The sequence below is a fragment of the Oncorhynchus tshawytscha genome, linkage group LG17 (genome assembly GCF_018296145.1).
Source record: "Oncorhynchus tshawytscha isolate Ot180627B linkage group LG17, Otsh_v2.0, whole genome shotgun sequence".
NCBI classification, from domain to species: Eukaryota; Metazoa; Chordata; class Actinopteri; order Salmoniformes; family Salmonidae; genus Oncorhynchus; species Oncorhynchus tshawytscha.
This window is the reverse complement of record NC_056445.1, coordinates 4425998-4444592: the sequence shown is the minus strand read 5'-3', so window position 1 is coordinate 4444592 and position 18595 is coordinate 4425998. Positions and strand designations below refer to the sequence as shown.

The 18595-nt window shown below is 43.4% G+C and overlaps 1 protein-coding gene across 2 annotated transcripts in view; it reads left to right on the top strand.

Annotated features, from left to right (window-relative positions):
• Positions 1-2577: 2577 nt before the first annotated feature.
• The window catches only part of cfap54 (cilia and flagella associated protein 54), a 126815-nt gene continuing 110797 nt past the window's right edge, over positions 2578-18595 (top strand). For both annotated transcript variants that reach the window (XR_006079195.1, XM_042300038.1), the window contains exons 1-12: positions 2578-2785; positions 3166-3271; positions 3907-4050; positions 4261-4429; positions 4566-4624; positions 4708-4965; positions 7351-7452; positions 10115-10307; positions 11807-11905; positions 17872-17987; positions 18259-18376; positions 18491-18579. Coding sequence is in view for 1 of the 2 variants with exons in the window: in XM_042300038.1 (XP_042155972.1) it covers positions 2637-2785; positions 3166-3271; positions 3907-4050; positions 4261-4429; positions 4566-4624; positions 4708-4965; positions 7351-7452; positions 10115-10307; positions 11807-11905; positions 17872-17987; positions 18259-18376; positions 18491-18579 (1602 nt within the window). In the remaining variant the exon portion in view is untranslated. The remainder of the gene's footprint in view (positions 2786-3165; positions 3272-3906; positions 4051-4260; positions 4430-4565; positions 4625-4707; positions 4966-7350; positions 7453-10114; positions 10308-11806; positions 11906-17871; positions 17988-18258; positions 18377-18490; positions 18580-18595) is intronic.

Sequence of the window (18595 nt, the reverse complement as noted above, 5' to 3'; positions counted from 1 at the left end):
GTCAATAAAAATGGCCGCACAATGTTTCTTCCTATTCATACAATTTAATAACATCATTGGTGCTTTGGTCTGAAACCCGACTGATGATCATTTAGAATACATTTTGTATTTAAAGCGGCAATCAGCACGAGAAAACATAGTGGCCTCCCCACCCCTGGGTCGTAAAAATCTGAGTGTTGGGGCTCGAGAAATGTAATTACTCTCAAATTCATAGAACTATGGATTCAAGGATTGACCATCCGTCACACAAGCCTTCGCCTTGGCTCCCCCTTCTGTCCTGCCGAACCTACTGCTGGCAAACGCCCTTCACTGACTCTCATATATACACATATACACATATATACACACACACACACACACACACACACACACACACACACACACACACACACACACACACACACACACACACACACACACACACACACACACACACACACACACACACACACTCCCTCTGCCATTTGTAGGTCATTGTAAATGTTACTTGTTTTCCTGAGGGGAATCTCCTACTATTTCCCGAGTACATTATATTTTGCACTTTGGGTTCGCCCTGTGCGTTTTTGTTAATGAAGATACATTTTGAGCACAACAGCATTTGGGTTTCGTCCCGCTTTGATCTATGGTGCTTAAATAAATTCAGTAGTTCTAAATCTGCGACTGCCTCCTCTTTACACCAGTGACAATCCAATTATAAACTCAGCAACAACAAAAAACATCCCTTTTTCAGGACCATGTCTTTCAAAGATAATTCGTAAAAATTAAAATAACATCACAGATCTTCATTGTAAAGGGTTTTAACACTGTTTCCCATGCTTGTTCAATGAACCACAAACAATTAATGAACATGCACCTGTGGAACTGTCGTTAAGACACTAACAGCTTACAGACAGTATGCAATTAAGGTCAAGGTCTGAGGCATGCTGCAAGGAGGCATGAGGACTGCAGATGGGGCCAGGGCAATAAATTGCAATGTCCGTACTGTGAGACACCTAAGACAGTGTTACAGGGAGACAGCACGGACAGCTGATCATCCTCGCAGTGGCAGACTACGTGTAACAACATCTGCACAGGATGGGTTTATCCGAACATCACACCTGCGGGACAGGTACAGGATGGCAACAACAACTTTCCGAGTTACACCAGGAACGTACAATCCCTCCATCAGTGTTCTGACTGTCTGCAATAGGCTGAGAGAGGCTGGACTGAGGGCTTGTAGGCCTGTTGTAAGACAGGTCCTCACCAGACATCACAGGCAACAACGTCACCTATGGGCACAACCCCACCGTTGCTGGACCAGACACCAGACAGGATTGGTAAAAAGTGCTCTTCACTGACGAGTCGCGGTTTTGTCTCACTTGGGGTGATGGTTGGATTCACATTTATCATCGAAGGAATGAGCATTACACCGAGGTCTGGACTCTGGAGCGGGAATTATTTTTTTAGGTGGAGGGTCCGTCATGGTCTGGGGCGGTGTGTCACTGCATCATCGGACTGAGCTTGTTGTCAGCTTGTTGTCATTGCAGGCAATGACAGGGTCTGACATAAATGTGATATTTCTGTTTTTTATTTGTAATATTTTTTTAAAATCTAAAAACCTGTTTTCGCTTTGTCATTATGGGGTATTGTGTGTAGACTAACGAGGGGAGAAAAAAATAATAAATTTTTTAAGAAAGCTGTAACGTAACAAAACGTGGCAAAAGTCAAGGGGTCTGAATACTTTCCAAATGCACTGTATATCATGGGAGCAAGGCATATGTATAAACAGGGAATACCCTCACGAAAAAATATTGCAGTTAGAGTGTAGTATAACTACAGTTCCGCAAATCTGCGTCCAAAATACCACAGTCGAGTGCAGTTACTGCACTTTTACTGCAGTTTCAAAACGGCAATCTTTTTTTGTAAGGTTAGAGCAAACAAAGCAATTATCCCCAGTGATTTTATGCACTGCTGCTGGACATGGTACGTGTCATCTTTTTTTCAGTCCCTTAATCATGTGTGTGAGGTGAATACTTTTGTTTCAACGTTTCTTTGTTAAGACTACCAACAATCACGCGATTGCAACTTTCTCTCAAATCCTGCGGCCAGTTATGAAAAAAAAACAACTCCCTCAACCGGGATCGATCAACTTCACGTGTTTCTGCTTCGGACCAGAAAAGGCTACAAGGACACGCCTGATGCCCAAACCGATAGTTCATTTAAGAATGTATTAAAATTAGGTGCTAGGGTCAGGGTTAGGGTAAGAGTGATTTTTACGTGTTTGGTAGTTGGTTTAAGCGTAAACTGTGTCCATAGTCTCTCCCCTTCACCAGCCACCATTGATTGAGAAACACTCTTTTCACACCACTTCGATACCGATGTGAGGTTGGGGTAATTAATGTAGAAGGTTAAGGGTAGGATACGGGTTAGGGTCAGCGAAAATGCAGTAACCTGCTATAAAAATCACTTCGATTCGAAGTGTCGTGAAGTGTCCCATCTTTGATAAGGCCGTGGGACGGGAGGGTCGGTGTGTGTTGTCCAGCAGATGGCGCCAAACCACAGACAACGAGGGTCGCTACCATGACAACCGCTCTAACTTTGGTACGGTGAAGTTTGTTGTTGGGTTTGAGTCAGTGAAGCCGCTTTTGTCGACCGAAATGGAACCACTGCCAGCTTCATTTTACGGGAACATGTGTAAAAGAAACCCAGTAATATCAGCGTTTGATGGAGACATAAAAAAGTTTATGTCATTTATGAAACGAATTAGTACTTTGCCAACCTACGACCACAACTCATACGCAAGAGGGTGAGACATATCCTGGCTGTATCCCAATCAAGTGTCACGTTAGCTAACGGCTATCTTATTCTTGTTTGAAAACTAGGCCTAACGTTAGCTAGCTAGCTAGCAGTAACTTCAGTTTACGTGCAAGCTAGCAGCCTGATGTGTGAATGTGTGAATTTCTCCAGCCAGAAGAGGACTGGCCACCCCTCATAGCCTGGTTCCGCTCTAGGTTTCTTCCTAGATTTTGTCCTTTCTAGGGAGTTTTTCCTAGCCACCGTGCTTCTACATTGCTTGCTGTTTGGGGTTTTAGGCTGGGTTTCTGTATAGCATTTTGTGACATCTGCGGATGTAAAAAGGGCTTTAGAAATACATTTGATCTGATTTTTTCTCTCCAATGTATGTAGTGCCAAAACTCTGTTTGAAATATGGAACAAGTACAAACCTCGACTACCAACCAACTACTATGAAGAACACATGCTGGAAATGGCAGATTTTCTTTTTGGCATCAAGGTTTGTTTGTATTCCCTTCTTCTCTCTCTCTCTCTCTCTCTCTCTCTCTCTCACCCACTCACTCACTCACTCACTCACTCACTCACTCACTCACTCACTCACCACTCACTCACTCACTCACTCACTCACACTCACTCACTCACTCACACACACAGAGCTACATATATTTGATTTGACCACAAGGATTCCCCGCCACACCCAATCTATTGTATACTACATTATTCATCTCATATGCATACGTATATACTATACTCTATATCATCGACTGCATCCTTATGTAATACATGTATCACTGGCCACTTTAACTATGCCACTTTGTTTACATACTCATCTCATATGTATATACTGTACTCGATATCAGCTACTGTATCTTGCCTATGCTGCTCTGTACCATCACTCATTCATATATCCTTATGTACATATTCTTTATCCCGTTACACTGTGTATAAGACAGTAGTTTTGGAATTGTTAGTTAGATTACTTGTTGGTTATTACTGCATTGTCGGAACTAGAAGCACAAGCATTTCGCTACACTCGCATTAACATCTGCTAACCATGTGTATGTGACAAATAACATTTGATTTGATTTGATACTATCTTCTTTGTTCGTTCAAGCTCAGTTTTTTTCTCTCCAGTTATACAGGCTGGGTCTATGGCAGGGCTACTGTCGCTACCTGCAGCAGTTCAGCACTGTGACCATAGAGGACATTAGGGATGTTGACCACTTCAAGACTTCCTTCTTCCCCAAGGGGTTCGACACAGACCAAGCCAAGCTGACGGTGAGGACAGTATTTGTGTGTGTGTGCTTATCTGTGTTCTTGTGTGTGTATATGTTGTGTCTGTGGATCTGTGTTCAGAATGAAACAAAGCCGACAAGAACACACCTCACATAATGGGCTTGCCGTTTATGTTGTAATTTTTGTGACGGTCTCTATCCTCCACCTCTTTGTGTGTCTTACCTGTGTCCCTGTGGCCTGTGTGTCTGTTAGTTCCGGGCTCTGCAGGGCTGCTGCCTATGTGCCTTCCAGCTGGAGAGGGAAAGAGGGAGCCAGCCCACCCAGAAGGGGGTCCAGAGACTCCTCAGCATCCTGGCGTTTGTCAGGATCATGATGCAGGCCGTGCTTCCCCACGAACATCTCTGCTGGCTTCTTTACAATGGTACAGTAATACAGTAGCAATTACAGTGGTATAAGCAGTATGTTGGTTGAATCAATGTCTGAAGTTGTCAGTTGTGGTTCAGTGTTCTCTGTCTGTCTGTGTCTTTCTATCACTCTCTATCTTTCTCTCTCTTCAGGTTCACTCTATATCTACAACATCTGTAGATACCTGATGTCCATGAGCCGTGCTGCACAGGTACACAATCTAACAATTACATTTATTTCCATGGTGCATGTGATTGTTGGTAAATGCGTATGTTGTCCCTTCCTCCCCTCCAGGCTATGGAGTTCCTTCTGTGGGCCTGTATCTGTCTGGAGACCTCCATCCCCCTGATGACTGCCAGGTTCCTGGCCTGGAGGGCAACTCTGTACTGTGCTGTGTGCCAGTGTTACTATGACAGCCAAGCCAATGTTCAGGCAGAGGTGTTTGCACGACGAGCCCTGGGTAAAGTCAGTGAGCTGGGCAAGCTGGAAGAGATGAGTGGTCTACCTGCCACCACTGAGACTCAGAGAGCATACAAAGTGGCCACCATTAAGGTATGGGACAGGTTGATTCAAAACATTGCAAGTTTTGTGCAGTGTCTACCTACATACAGGTCCAAAAGGCATGATGCACTGTCTTTAGTAGGGATGTGACAAATGTAAAAAAAAAAAAAAAATGGGTGGGGTTTATCTTGACCTATTGTAACTAATGGGGAGATTTTACCTCATGGCCTTAATTTTTTAATTTTACCTTTATTTTACTAGGCAAGTCAGTTAAGAACAAATTCTTATTTTCAATGACAGCCTAGGAACAGTGGGTTAACTGCCTGTTCAGGGGCAAAACAACAGATTTGTACCTTGTCAGCTCAGGGATTCGAACTTGCAACCTTTCAGTTACTAGTCCAATGCTCTAACCACTAGGCTACCCTGCCGCCCAATAATAGCAACGACACACATAAACTATGCCATGAAGACCAGATAAACAGGATTAAATAAAATGACTGGTACCCAGGCATGAATTACTATAATATACAGTGTATTCGGAAAGTATTCAGACCCCATGACTTTTCACATTTTGTTAAGTTACAGCCTTATTCTAAAATGTATTAAATAAAACATTTTCCTCATCATTCTACACACAATACCCCATAATGATAAAACAAAAGCAGGTTTTTAGACATTTTTGCAAATGTGTTACAAATAAAAAACTTAAATATCACATTTACATAAGGATTCAGACCCTTTACTCAGTACTTTATTGAACGACATTTGGCAGTGATTACAGCCTCGAGTCTTCTTGGGTATGATGCTACAAGCTTGGCACACCTGTATTTGGGGAGTTTCTCCCATTCTCTGAAGATCCTCTCAAGCTCTGTCAGTCTGGATGGGGAGCGTCGCTGCACAGCTATTTTCAGGTCTCCAGAGATGTTAGATCGGGTTGGGCCACTCAAGGACATTAAGAGACTTGTCCCAAAGCCACTCCGGTGCTGTCATTGCTGTGTGCTTAGGGTCGTTGTCCTGTTGGAAAGTGAACCTAAGCCCCAGTCTGAGGTCCTGAGCGCTCTGGAGCAGGTTTTCATCAAGGATCTCTCTGTAGGATCTCTCTCGTTCATCTTTTTCTCAATCCTGACTAGTCTCCCAGTCCCTTCCACTTGAAAAACATCCCTGAAGCATGAAGCTGCTACCACCATGCTTCAGCGTAGGGATTGGGCCTGCCAGGTGTCCTCCAAACGTGACACTTGGCATTCAGGCCAAAGAGTTCAATCTTGGTTTCATCAGACCAGAGAATCTTCTTTTTCATGGTCTGAGAGTCCTTTAGGTTCCTTTTGGCAAACTCCAAGCGGGCTGTCATGAGCCTTTTTCTGAGGAGTGGCTTCCGTCTGGCCACTCTACCATAAAGGCTTGATTGGTGGAGTGCTGAACTCTGGAGCTCTGTCAGAGTGACCATCTGGTTCTTGCTCACCTCCCCAACCCTTCTCCCCCGATTGCTCAGTTTGGCTGGGCGGCCAGCTCTAGGAAGAGTCTTGGTGGTTCTAAACTTCTTCCATTTAAGAATGATGGAGGCCACTGTGTTCTTGGGGACCTTCAATGCTGCAGAAGTGTTTTGGTACCCTTCCCCAGAGCTGTGCCTCGACACAATCCTGTCTTGGAGCTCTATGGACAAATCCTTTAACCTCATGGCTTGGTTTTTGCTCTGACATGCACTGTCAACTGCAGGACCTTATATAGACAGATGTTTGCCTTTCCAAATCATGTCCAATCAATTAAATTTACCACAAGTGGAGTCCAATCAAGTTGTAGAAACATCTCAAGGATGATCAATGGAAACAGGATGCACCTGAGCTCAATTTCGAGTCTCATAGCAAAAGGTGTGAATACCTATATAAATAAGGTCTTTCTGTTTTTTATTTGTAATACATTTGCAATAATTTCTATAAACCTGTTTTCGATTTGTCATTATGGAGTGTTGTGTGTAGATTGATGAGGGAGAAAAATATTTTAATCCATTTTACAATAAGGTTGTAACTTAACAAAATATGGAAAATGTCAAGGGGTCTGAATACTTTCAGAATGCACTGTATACTCTGAAACTGGTAAGTATCGGCATGTACTGACATAGCAATAAGAACCTATCTATTGTCTCTGCACCCGTGTGAACTGAAGCAGAGACTGTTGGGTGTTAAGGTGTCCGCATGCTTCCTTGCCGAATGCGGTCTAGAAGAGTTTGTTCATATATTATGACGACATTTTGTGACGTTTTGTTCGTTTCGGACTTTGGCAATGTTCCCTCTAAACTGCCGCGCAGACTGCCTCACAGAGGAAGTATGAGCCTGCGCAGATAAACGCAGTCTGTTTTAGAATAAGTCAAGGGGTCTGAATACTTTCCAAATGCACTGGACTATAACCACATGAATGGTATTTTATTCTACTCACCTACAGCTAGCTACCATGGTGTTTAAACGGTCGGTGTATGAACCCAGGAGGAAACCTAAAGGCCTCTTCAGACACAAGCAGAAGAGTAACCTCAAGGAGATTCAGAGCGTAAGCACTGCTATTGTATCAATCCTTCAAAATCCTGCTTTATCCGGGTATTGTGAAAACAGCCTAGTACTCCAATTCTTAGTCATGTATTTCTCTCTCTTAGTTCAATTTCAGTGGGCTTTATTGGCATGGGAAACGTATGTTACATTGCCAAAGCAAGTGAAATAGTTAATAAACAAAAGTGAAATAAACAATAAAAAATGAACCGTAAACATTACACTCACAAACTAGTGTCTATATACAGGTTTGTGCTGATGTGCAAATAGTTCAAGTACAACAGGGAAAATAAATAAACATAAATATAGTTTGTTCTTAACTGGTTGACCTTTTTTTGTGGCAACAGGTCACAAATCTTGCTGCTGTGATTGTGCACTGGTATTTCACCCAATAGATATAGGAGTTGATCAAAATTGGATTTGTTTTCAAATTCTTTGTGGATCTGTGTAATCTGAGGGAAATATGTGTCTCTAATATGGTCATACATTTGGCAGGAGGTTAGGAAGTGCAGCTCAGTTTCCACATAATTTTGGGGGCAGTGTGCACATAGCATGTCTTCTCTTGAGAGCCAGGTCTGCCTTCGGCAGCCTTTCTCAATAGCAAGGATATGCTCACTGAGTCTGTGCATTAATTCATTTTGGGTCAGTCACGGTGGTCAGGTATTCTGCCACTGTGTACTCTCTGTTTAGGGCCAGATAGCATTCTTTGTCTAGACTCTTACATAGATGGGACGCTTCACGGCAGACTGGAACCACTTTAACTAGTTTATCTATTTTTTATGTCACCTTTTTTTAACCAGGTAGTCTAGTTGAGAACAACTTCTCATTTACAACTGCGATCTGACCAAGAATAAAGCAAAGCAGTTCAACACATACAACAACACAGAGTTACACATGGAGTAAACAAAATATACAGTCAATAATACAGTATAACTATAACACTATATACAGTGTGTGCAAATGAGGTAAGATAAGGGAGGTAAGGCAATAAATAGGCCATGGTGGCGAAGTAATTACAATATACCAATTAAACACTGGAGTGATTGATGTGCAGAGGATGAATGTGCAAGAAGAGACACTGGGGTGCAAAGGAGCAAGATAAATAAATAAATACAGTATGGGGATGAGGTAGTTGGATGGGCTATTTACAGATGGGCTATGTACAGGTGCAGTGATCTGTGAACTAAGTAAGACGTCCTGTGTCTTTTCCGTTTTGTTTGTAGCTAGCTACAGCTTGTTTACCTGTTGTGTCAAGCCACTACGGTTCACAATGACGGTGTGCAGAAAGTAGTCCATCCCAACTTTTTCCCACTGATCTTTGTCGATAGAACCTGCTAAATTCAGGGCAGCAATGTTGTTGAGAGCAGTAGCAACACTTTTGCAGTTCTTCATGGTTAACGTTATATCTTTAAAAAAAAAACGAGTTAGACAGGATTATCTACACATATTGAGCAGCTCATGCTATAGACAGAAGCGTGCTACATGGCAGACCCATCCGAACTCATCTCTCAGCATGTCCAGCCCATCCATTACCTCAGCTAATCATGCCTAGCAGGAATGTTCATGTCTTTTTCTGTGGCTAAACCAACAAGGCTCATAATTTAACAATTGTATTTGTATTTACAGATGGCATAACATTTTGTTATTAAGACACATGAAAGGTCACATCTTCCAGAAGGCATTTCTGCCAAAAATTGCATTTTGATGAAGATTTTTTTTCCTTCTCATTCAAATCACTTTCCTGTGAAGTAGAGACGTACGACTTACGCCTAGCTTCTTGAAACGGTTCACACATCCTTTCACCATTTCCCTTCGCTTGTGGACTTCAGTACACAAGACATCAGCTGTCTGTGACTAGCCGAAAAAACCTTTCCAAGCCAAACCTTCATATGCTATTTGTATTAAACTTTTCAACTATTGTCTTTCTCTTTCTTTGAGTCAACTACTCAGCACATTTTATGCACTGTAGTGCTAGCTAGCTGTAGCATATGCTTACAGTACTAGATTCATTCTTTGATCTTTTGATTGGGTGGACAACATGTCAGTTTATGCTGCAAGAGCTCTGATAGGTTGGAGGACGTCCTCTGGAAGTTGTCATAATTACTGTGTAGGTCTATGGAAGGGGATGAGAACCAAGAACCTCCTAGGCTTTGTATTGAAGTCAATGTCCCGAAGAAGGATAGAAGCTAGCTGTCCTCTAGCTACACCATGGTTCTACCCTACAGAGTGATGTTGAGGCTACTGTCGACCTTCAATGGAAAACAGTGTGTTTTAATCTATTATTTTGTGTAATTTTATCTAAAAATGATTTAAAAAATAAAAAAATGTTTCACTATTTCTATTTAGGGCCAGATAACATTCCAATTTGCTCCGTTTTTTGGTTGATTCTTTCCAGTGTGTCAAATAGTTATCTCTTTGCTTTCTTTGCTTTGGTTGGGTCTAATTGTGTTGCTGTCCTGGGGCTCTTTGGGGCCTGTTTTTGTTTGTGGTGGAATGTGTGGGCATCGCTTCCTTTTAGGTGGTTATAGAAGTTAACAGCTATTTTCTGGATTCTGATAACTATAGTCCTAATATCTCGCTCTCTCACTCTCTCTCTCGCTTTCTCGTTCTCTCTCTTTTTCTCTCTCTATCTCCCACTGTCTCCCCCTTCCCTCGCTCCTCTCTAGATGCCGTGGCCTCGAACCCCTACAGAGCGAGTGTTGATGGAGCTGTTTGAGGGGAACGCTGCCCAGTTCCTGGCGATAGTGGAAGCGCTGTGGGACACCTCCCGTCGCCCACTTCAAACAGGCATGCCCGAGGAGCCAGAGATACAGGAGGTCTCCCTGGAACTCATGTCTGCAGGCATCAGTATACTGTCTGGTTAGTATTCTACTTACATTACATTCGGCAACTATTCAGACCTCTTGATGTTTTCAACATTTTGTTATGTTACAGCCTTATTCCAAAATGGATTCAATAAAAAAATAAGCGATAACAGTCTTTTTGACATTTTTGCAAATGTATTAAAAAGAAAAAACATAAATAACTTATTTACATAAGTATTCAGACCTTTTCTATGAGACTTGAAATTAAGCTCAGGTGCATCCTGTTTCCATTGATCATCCTTGAGATGTTTCTACAACTTGATTGGAGTCTACTTGTGGTAAATTCAATTGATTGGAAATTATTTGGAAAGGCACACACATGTCTATATAAGGTTCCACAGTTGACAGTGCATGTCAGAACAAAAACCAAGCCATGAGGTCGAAGGAATTGTCCATAGAGCTCCAAGGCAGGATTGTGTTGAGGCATAGATCTGGGGAAGGGTACCAAACATGTTTTGCAGCATGGAAGGTCCTCAGGAACACAGTGGCCTCCATCATTCTTAAATGGAAGAAGTCTGGAACCACCAAACTGAGGAATCGCGGGAAAAGGGCCTTGGTCAGGGAGGTGACCAAGAACCCGATGTTCACTCTGACAGAGCTCCAGAGTTCCTCTTGGAGATGGGAGAACCTTCCAGAAGGACAACCATCTCTGCAGCACTCCACCAATCAGGCCTTTATGGTAGAGTGGTCAGACGGATGCCACTCCTCAGAAAAGGCACATGACAGCCCACTTGGAGTTTGCCAAAAGGCACCTAAAGACTCTGAGACCATGAGAAACAAGATTCTCTGGTCTGATGGAACCAAGATTGAACTTTTTGGCCTGAATTCCAAGCATCACATCTGGAGGAAACCTGGCACCATCCCTACGGTAAAGCATGGTGGTGGCAGCATCATGCTGTTGGGATGTTTATCAGCGGCAGGGACTGGGAGACGAGTCAGGATCGAGACAAAGGATGAACGGAGCGAAGTACAGAGAGATCCTTGATGAAAACCTGCTCCAGAGCATTCAGGTCCTCAGACTGGGGCAAAGGTTCGCCTTCCACAGCCATGACAATGAAGGAGTGGCTTCGTGACAAGTCTCTCAATGTCCTTGAGTGGCCCAGCCAGAACGCATAACTTTAACCCAATGAAACATCTCTGGAAGGACCTGAAAATAGCTGTGCAGCGATGCTCCCCGTCCATTTTTAATACATTTGCAAACATATCTAAAAAACTGTTTTTGCTTTGTCATTATGGGTTATTGTGTGTAGATTGAGTGGAATAAGGCTGTAACATAATAAAATAATACTTTCCGAATGCACTGTTTATAACCGTTATCCCGGTTAGTATCGTTGAGATTTAGAATCTATTTTGCAAGATAGATCCTTTAGCCCACACACTCATAGGCTAGCTTCATTAGACTCCACTTCAGTAGTCTCACAGTGGCTGTTGGAAAAGACTACCATTGATTGGACTGATTGAGATTGATGCCGTTTCCCTTCATTGTATGTTTAGGAATTGGAGGGTCCATTGAGCGATCCAGGGATGACAGTATCCCCACCTGTTTAAATGCAGTGACAGCCAACTTTACTCTGATGGACATGGCGGCTGCTGGTGAGAACTTTGGAGTACTGTCTTTCCATATTAGCTAGTATGGTGCTGAAGGTGACGTTTACCCTAAAACCAAAATTGGCAACTTTTCCTAATGTTACACTGTCTGTTGGTATAAAACAACATGATCAGTCCACCCCTTCAAGCTATCGCCTAGTCATTTGAAGTATGCCCATCAAGCTTGTTTGTGTGAACAGGTAGCGAAACTCCAAGTTGGTTCATCAATAAACAAATTACAGTGATCAAGTACACCAAATTATTATCCAACTATGTGGTATTCTCAAGTATACAACAAGGAAACAGACCAATATTTTAAGTTTATTTTCAAAATTATTTTTTACCCTTTTTCTCTCCAATTTCATCACATCCAATTGGTAGTTACAGTCTTGTCCCATCGCTGCAACTCCTGTACGGACTCGGGAGAGGCGAAGGTCGAGAGACGTGCGTCCTCTGAAACAGGACCCAGCTAAGCCACACTGCTTCTTGACACAATGCCCGCTTAACCCGGAAAGCCAGCCGCATGTGTCGGAGGAAACACTGTACACCTGGCAACCGTGTCAGCATGCGTGCACCCGGCCCACCACAGAAGTCGCTAGAGCACAATGGGACAAGGACATTCCGGCCGGCCAAACCCTCCCCTAATCTGGACGATGCTGGGCCAATTGTGCGCCGCCCCGTGGGTCTCTGTCGGCTGTGTCAGAGCCTGGACTCGAACCAGGATCTCTAGTGGCACAGCTAACACTGTGATGCAGTGCCTTAGACCCCTGCACAACTCGGGAGGCCGAAACAGGCCAATTTAAAAACGATTGAACTATATTGAGCTATTGAACTTGGGATTAGTGTGATTGCGAAACAACACACCACTATTTGTCATACTTCAATTGCTTATTATTGTTATTATTCCCACCGCTACTCCTTCAGCTTTTATGCAAAATACACCATTTTAACTTTATATCGTGCAGAGAGGTTTAACTTGAGTTGCTTACATTTACATTTTTGATACTCATACTTTTTGAAATATAATCAGTTGAATATTCTAATTTTAACATGGAGGTCTACAGTGACCAAAAGATGCAACTACGACTGACCACAACCATACAACTACTGACCAGATCTACTGACCACACAACTACTGACCACAACTACTGATCGCAAGTACTGACCACAACCACACAACTACTGACCTCAAGTACTGACCACAAACACACAACTACTGACCACAACCACACAACTACTGACCATAATCAATGACGACAACCACACAACTACTGACCACAACCGCACCACTACTGATCACACAACTATTTAACCACACAACTCCTGACCACAACTACGGACCACAACCACTCACCACATCCATACTGTAGGTCCCCAAAAACCTGCAAAACAACCATACAACTACGGACCACAACCACTCACCACATCCATACTGTAGGTCCCAAAGAACCTGCAAAACAACCTTACAACTACTGACCACAACTACTGACCACAACCACTCACCACATCCATACTGTCGGTCCCAAAGAACCTGCAAAACAACCAACAACTACAACTACTGACCACAACCACTCACCACATCCGTACTGTAGGTCCCAAAGAACCTGCAAAACAACCATACAACTACTGACCACAACTACGGACCACAACCACTCACCACATCCATACTGTAGGTCCCAAAGAACCTGCAAAACAACCATACAACTACTGACCACAACCACTCACCACATCCATACTGTAGGTCCCAAAGAACCTGCAAAACAAACATACAACTACTGACGACAAATTATAACCACAACTACCAACCACAACTACTGACCACAACCACAACGACTGACCACAACTACTGACAACTTCTAACCACAACTACTGACCACAACCACACAACTGCTGACCACAAGAACTGTTGAACACTAACTGCTGACCACAACTACTCGCCACAAAAACTACTAACCACAAAATCTACTAACCACAAGAACTGACCACAACTACTCACCACAATATCTACTGACCACAAATACTGACAACAGCTACTGATCACAACTTCTGATCACAATCACACAACTACTACTGACCAAACAACTACTGACCATAATACTACTGAACCACACAACTACTGACCACAACTGGGCTACTGACCACACAACCACTTTCTTATGTCTCTAGGTCTTTTAACACAAACTAACTAGCTAGCATGTCATCTTTCAATCAAATCTAGAAATATAGCTAGATTACTAGCAAGAAAAAACTATGTTTTCACTGTGGGACGATGTAAAAACACCATTTCACCCGGTGCTGTCTAAATCCACCTTTTTAGACTGCCACACTCAAGGCTCCATGGCTTAATAGTAATTACAATGGCTTCCACCCTTACATACCAGGGTTCAAATCCTGCCGGCCTTCCAATTCATCCATGTTTGATGGGGTTGCGGTCAGGACTTAACTGTGCAAGCCAGTTAAGTTCTTCCACACCACTCTCAACAAACCATTTCTGTATGGACCTTGCTTTGTGCACGGGGGCATTGTCATGCTGAAACAGGAAGGGCCTTCCCTAAACTGGTGCCGCAAAGTTGTAAGCACAGAATTGTCTAGAATGTAATTGTATGCTGTAGCAGTAAGATTTACCTTCACTGGAACTAAGGGGTCTAGCATGAACCATGAAAAACAGCCCCAGACCATTATTCCTCCTCCACAAAACTTTATATTTGGCACTATGCATTCTTGCAGGTAGCATTCTCCTGGCATCTGCCAAATCCAGATTTGTTCATCGGACTGCCAGATGGTGAAGTGTAATTCATCACTCCAGAGAACGCATTTCCACTACACTTGGCATTGCGCATGGTGATCTTAGGCTGGTGTGTGTGGCTGCTCGACCATGGAAACCCACTTCATGATGCTCCCGATGAACAGTTCTTGTGCTGACGCTGCTTCCAGAGGCAGTTTTGAACTCAGTAAGAGTGTTGCAACCGAGGACAGACTATTTTTTACGTGTTTCAGCACCCATTGGTCCCGTTTTGTGAGCTTGTGTGGCCTACCACTTTGCGGCTGAGCCGTTGTTGCTCCTAGACGTTTCCACTTCACAATATCAGCACTTTCAGTTGACCGGGGAAGCTCTAGCAGGGCAGAAGTTTGACAAACTGACTTGTTGAAAAGGTGGCAATCTATGACAGTGCCACGTTAAAAGTAACTGAGCCTCCCGGGTGGCACAGTGGTTAAGGGCGCTGTACTGCAGCACCAGCTGCGCCACCAGAGACTCTGGGTTTGCGCCCAGGCTCTGTCGTAACCGGCCGCAACCGGGGGGGTCTGTGGGGCGACGCACAATTGGCCTAGCGTCGTCCGGGTTTGGGAGGATTTGGCCGGTAGGGAAATCCTTGTCTCATCGCGCACCAGCGACTCCTGTGGCAGGCCGGGCGCAGTGCGCGCTAACCAAGGTTGCCAGGTGCACGGTGTTTCCTCCGACACATTGGTGCGGCTGGCTTCCGGGTTGGATGGGGCTGTGTTAAGAAGCAGTGCGGCTTGGTTTGGTTGTGTATTGGAGGACGCATGACTTTCAACCTTCGTCTCTCCCGAGCCCGTACGGGAGTTGTAGCGATGAGACAAGATGGTAGCTACTAAACAATTGGATACCATGAAATTGGGGAGAAAAATTGATTAAAAATTTTTTTTTAAAGTAACTGCCAATGTTTCTCTATGGAGATTGCATGGCTGTGTGCAATTTGTCAGCAACCTCTCAGCAACGGGTGTGGCTGAAATAGCCAAATCCACACATTTGAAGGGGTACTTTAGTGTATACAGTGGGGCAAAAAAGTATTTAGTCAGCCACCAATTGTGCAAGTTCTCCCACTTAAAAAGATGAGAGAGGCCTGTAATTTTCATCATAGGTACACTTCATCTATGACAGACAAAATGAGAAAAAAAAATCCAGAATATCACACATTTTTAATGAATTTATTTGCAAATGATGGTGGAAAATAAGTATTTGGTCAATAACAAAAGTTTATCTCAATACTTTGTTATATACCCTTTGTTGGCAATGACAGAGGTCAAACGTTTTCTATAAGTCTTCACAAGGTTTTCACACACTGTTGCTGGTATTTTGGCCCATTCCTCCATGCAGATCTCCTCTAGAGCAGTGATGTTTTGGGGCTGTTTCTAGGCAACACGGACTTTCAACTCCCTCCAAAGATTTTCTATGGGGTTGAGATCTGGAGACAGGCTAGGCCACTCCAGGACCTTGAAATGCTTCTTACGAAGCCACTCATTCGTTGCCCGGGCGGTGTGTTTGGGATCATTGTCATGCTGAAAGACCCAGCCATGTTTCATCTTCAATGCCCTTGCTCATGGAAGGAGGTTTTCACTCAAAATCTCACAATACATGGCCCCATTCATTCTTTCCTTTACACGGATCAGTCGTCCTGGTCCCTTTGCAGAAAAACAGCACCAAAGCATGACGTTTCCACCCCCATGCTTCACAGTAGGTATGGTGTTCTTTGGATGCAACTCAGCATTCTTTGTCTTCCAAACACGACGAGTTGAGTTTTTACCAAAAAGTCATATTTTGGTTTCATCTGACCATATGACATTCTCCCAATCTTCTTCTGGATCATCCAAACGCTCTCTAGCAAACTTCAGACGGGCCAGGACATGTACTGGCTTAAGCAGGAGGACACGTTTGGCACTGCAGTATTTGAGTCCCTGGCAGCGTAGTGTGTTACTGATGGTAGGCTTTGTTACTTTGGTCCCAGCTCTCTGCAGGTCATTCACTAGGTCCCCCCGTGTGGTACTGGGATTTTTGCTCACCGTTCTTGTGATCATTTTAGCCCCACGGGGTGAGATCTTGCGTGGAGCCCCAGATCGAGGGAGATTATCAGTGGTCTTGTATGTCTTCCATTTCCTAATAATTGCTCCCAAGGTTGATTTCTTCAAACCAAGCTGCTTACCTATTGCAGATTCAGTCTTCCCAGCCTGGTGGAGGTCTACAATTTTGTTTCTGGTGTCCTTTGACAGCTCTTTGGTCTTGGCCATAGTGGAGTTTGGAGTGTGACTGTTTGAGGTTGTGGACAGGTGTCTTTTATACTGATAACAAGTTCAAACAGGTGCCATTAATATAGGTAACGAGTGGAGGACAGAGGAGCCTCTTAAAGAAGATGTTACAGGTATGTGAGAGCCAGAAATCTTGCTTGTTTGTAGGTGACCAAATACTTATTTTCCACCATAATTTGCAAATAAATTCATTAAAAATCCCACAATGTGATTTCCTGGAATTTTTTTCTCTCCATTTTGTCTGTCATAGTTGAAGAGTACCTATGATGAAAATTACAGGCCTCTCTCATCTTTTTAAGTGGGAGAACTTGCACAATTGGTGGCTGACTAAATACTTTTTTGCCCCACTGTATATAGTGTATCTAAAAAATATAGGCCTATCACTATGTTAACTTCATTAGGGACCATCAATAAAAAGTCTTTCAGCCAGCCGAGCAAGCACGCAAAGTATATTTTACACAAGCCAGTTTTCTTTTTCAGTTTTCAGCAAAACACTGCTTGCCAGTGCTATAGAGGTGACCATTATTTAGATAAATAGTAGCAGCAGCCTCCTACACTATTGCTCTGCAACTGCTAGTCCGCGTTGAGCAGTGTGTGTTTGTTCCCAGGGGCCAGGGGAGAGAGGGAGGGAGGGGGTAGCCACGCTACTATAGCAGTCACAATGCGGTGAACTTAAAAACTACTAGGAATTGAAGGCAATTTCCACCTAAATGTAGCTTCTAGCTAGATATCTAAAATATGTGAATGTTGTCAATAATGACATTTGGTGATGGTATTAGTAGGTTGATTTGAATACATATGAAAAAATTATTTAATACTGGATATATGTTTTTTACTGACTGTAACTTGTCCTAATGGATACCAGAACTTCCTGGAAAAAAGTGACAATGTTGTTGAGAGGACTATCCTGCTTTGCTTTGTACCCCCAGGGGAGAACAAGGTGTCTTTGGATGCAGCGGTGAAGTTTGTCAAGCTGCTGTTTCGATATGAGCAGTGGGACATGTTCTGTATCCTCTCTGACACACTGCAGCACACTGTACTGCCTGTAAGTCACAACACACCTCTACTGGGACTGGCTTCATACAATTATGTCGTATCAGTTGCATACACAGTTGACTAACTAAGCCATACGTCTTCTGGATCTAGATCTATGAGATCAGCATATACTGGGTTAAAACATTTGGGTCAGAAGAATCGTTGTGTCCAGATAAAAATGGTCCTACTGTAGCAACTACTGTAATGCTTGTGGAGTGAGAATGGCTAGATTCCAGTTATAATACACAGTTATAATGTACGACTTGTGCGTGTGCGGACAGAGAATGGAGGGGAGGTCTTTCAGGAAGTCAGAGCTGGAGCTGAGGTTGCTGGACTCCGTGGAGCGCCTCATGTCTACACAGAAGATCAGACTCAACACCAAGGACGACACTGTGTCTGGTACTGTAGCTGTTGATACTTCTGTCAACTAGCTGTAGAACTATTGAAATGGCATATAACAAAAGTGCTGGACAGTGATTTAAGATGTTGTGTGTTGTTGTGGTGTCTCCACAGAGAAGGACAGGCATCTGGGAGTGGTTATGAGTGAGGAGTTTGTTGGTCTGGTGCAGGCCTTATACAGCTGTGTCTGTGGTTCAGCTCAGGTTAGACAGTGCTGTA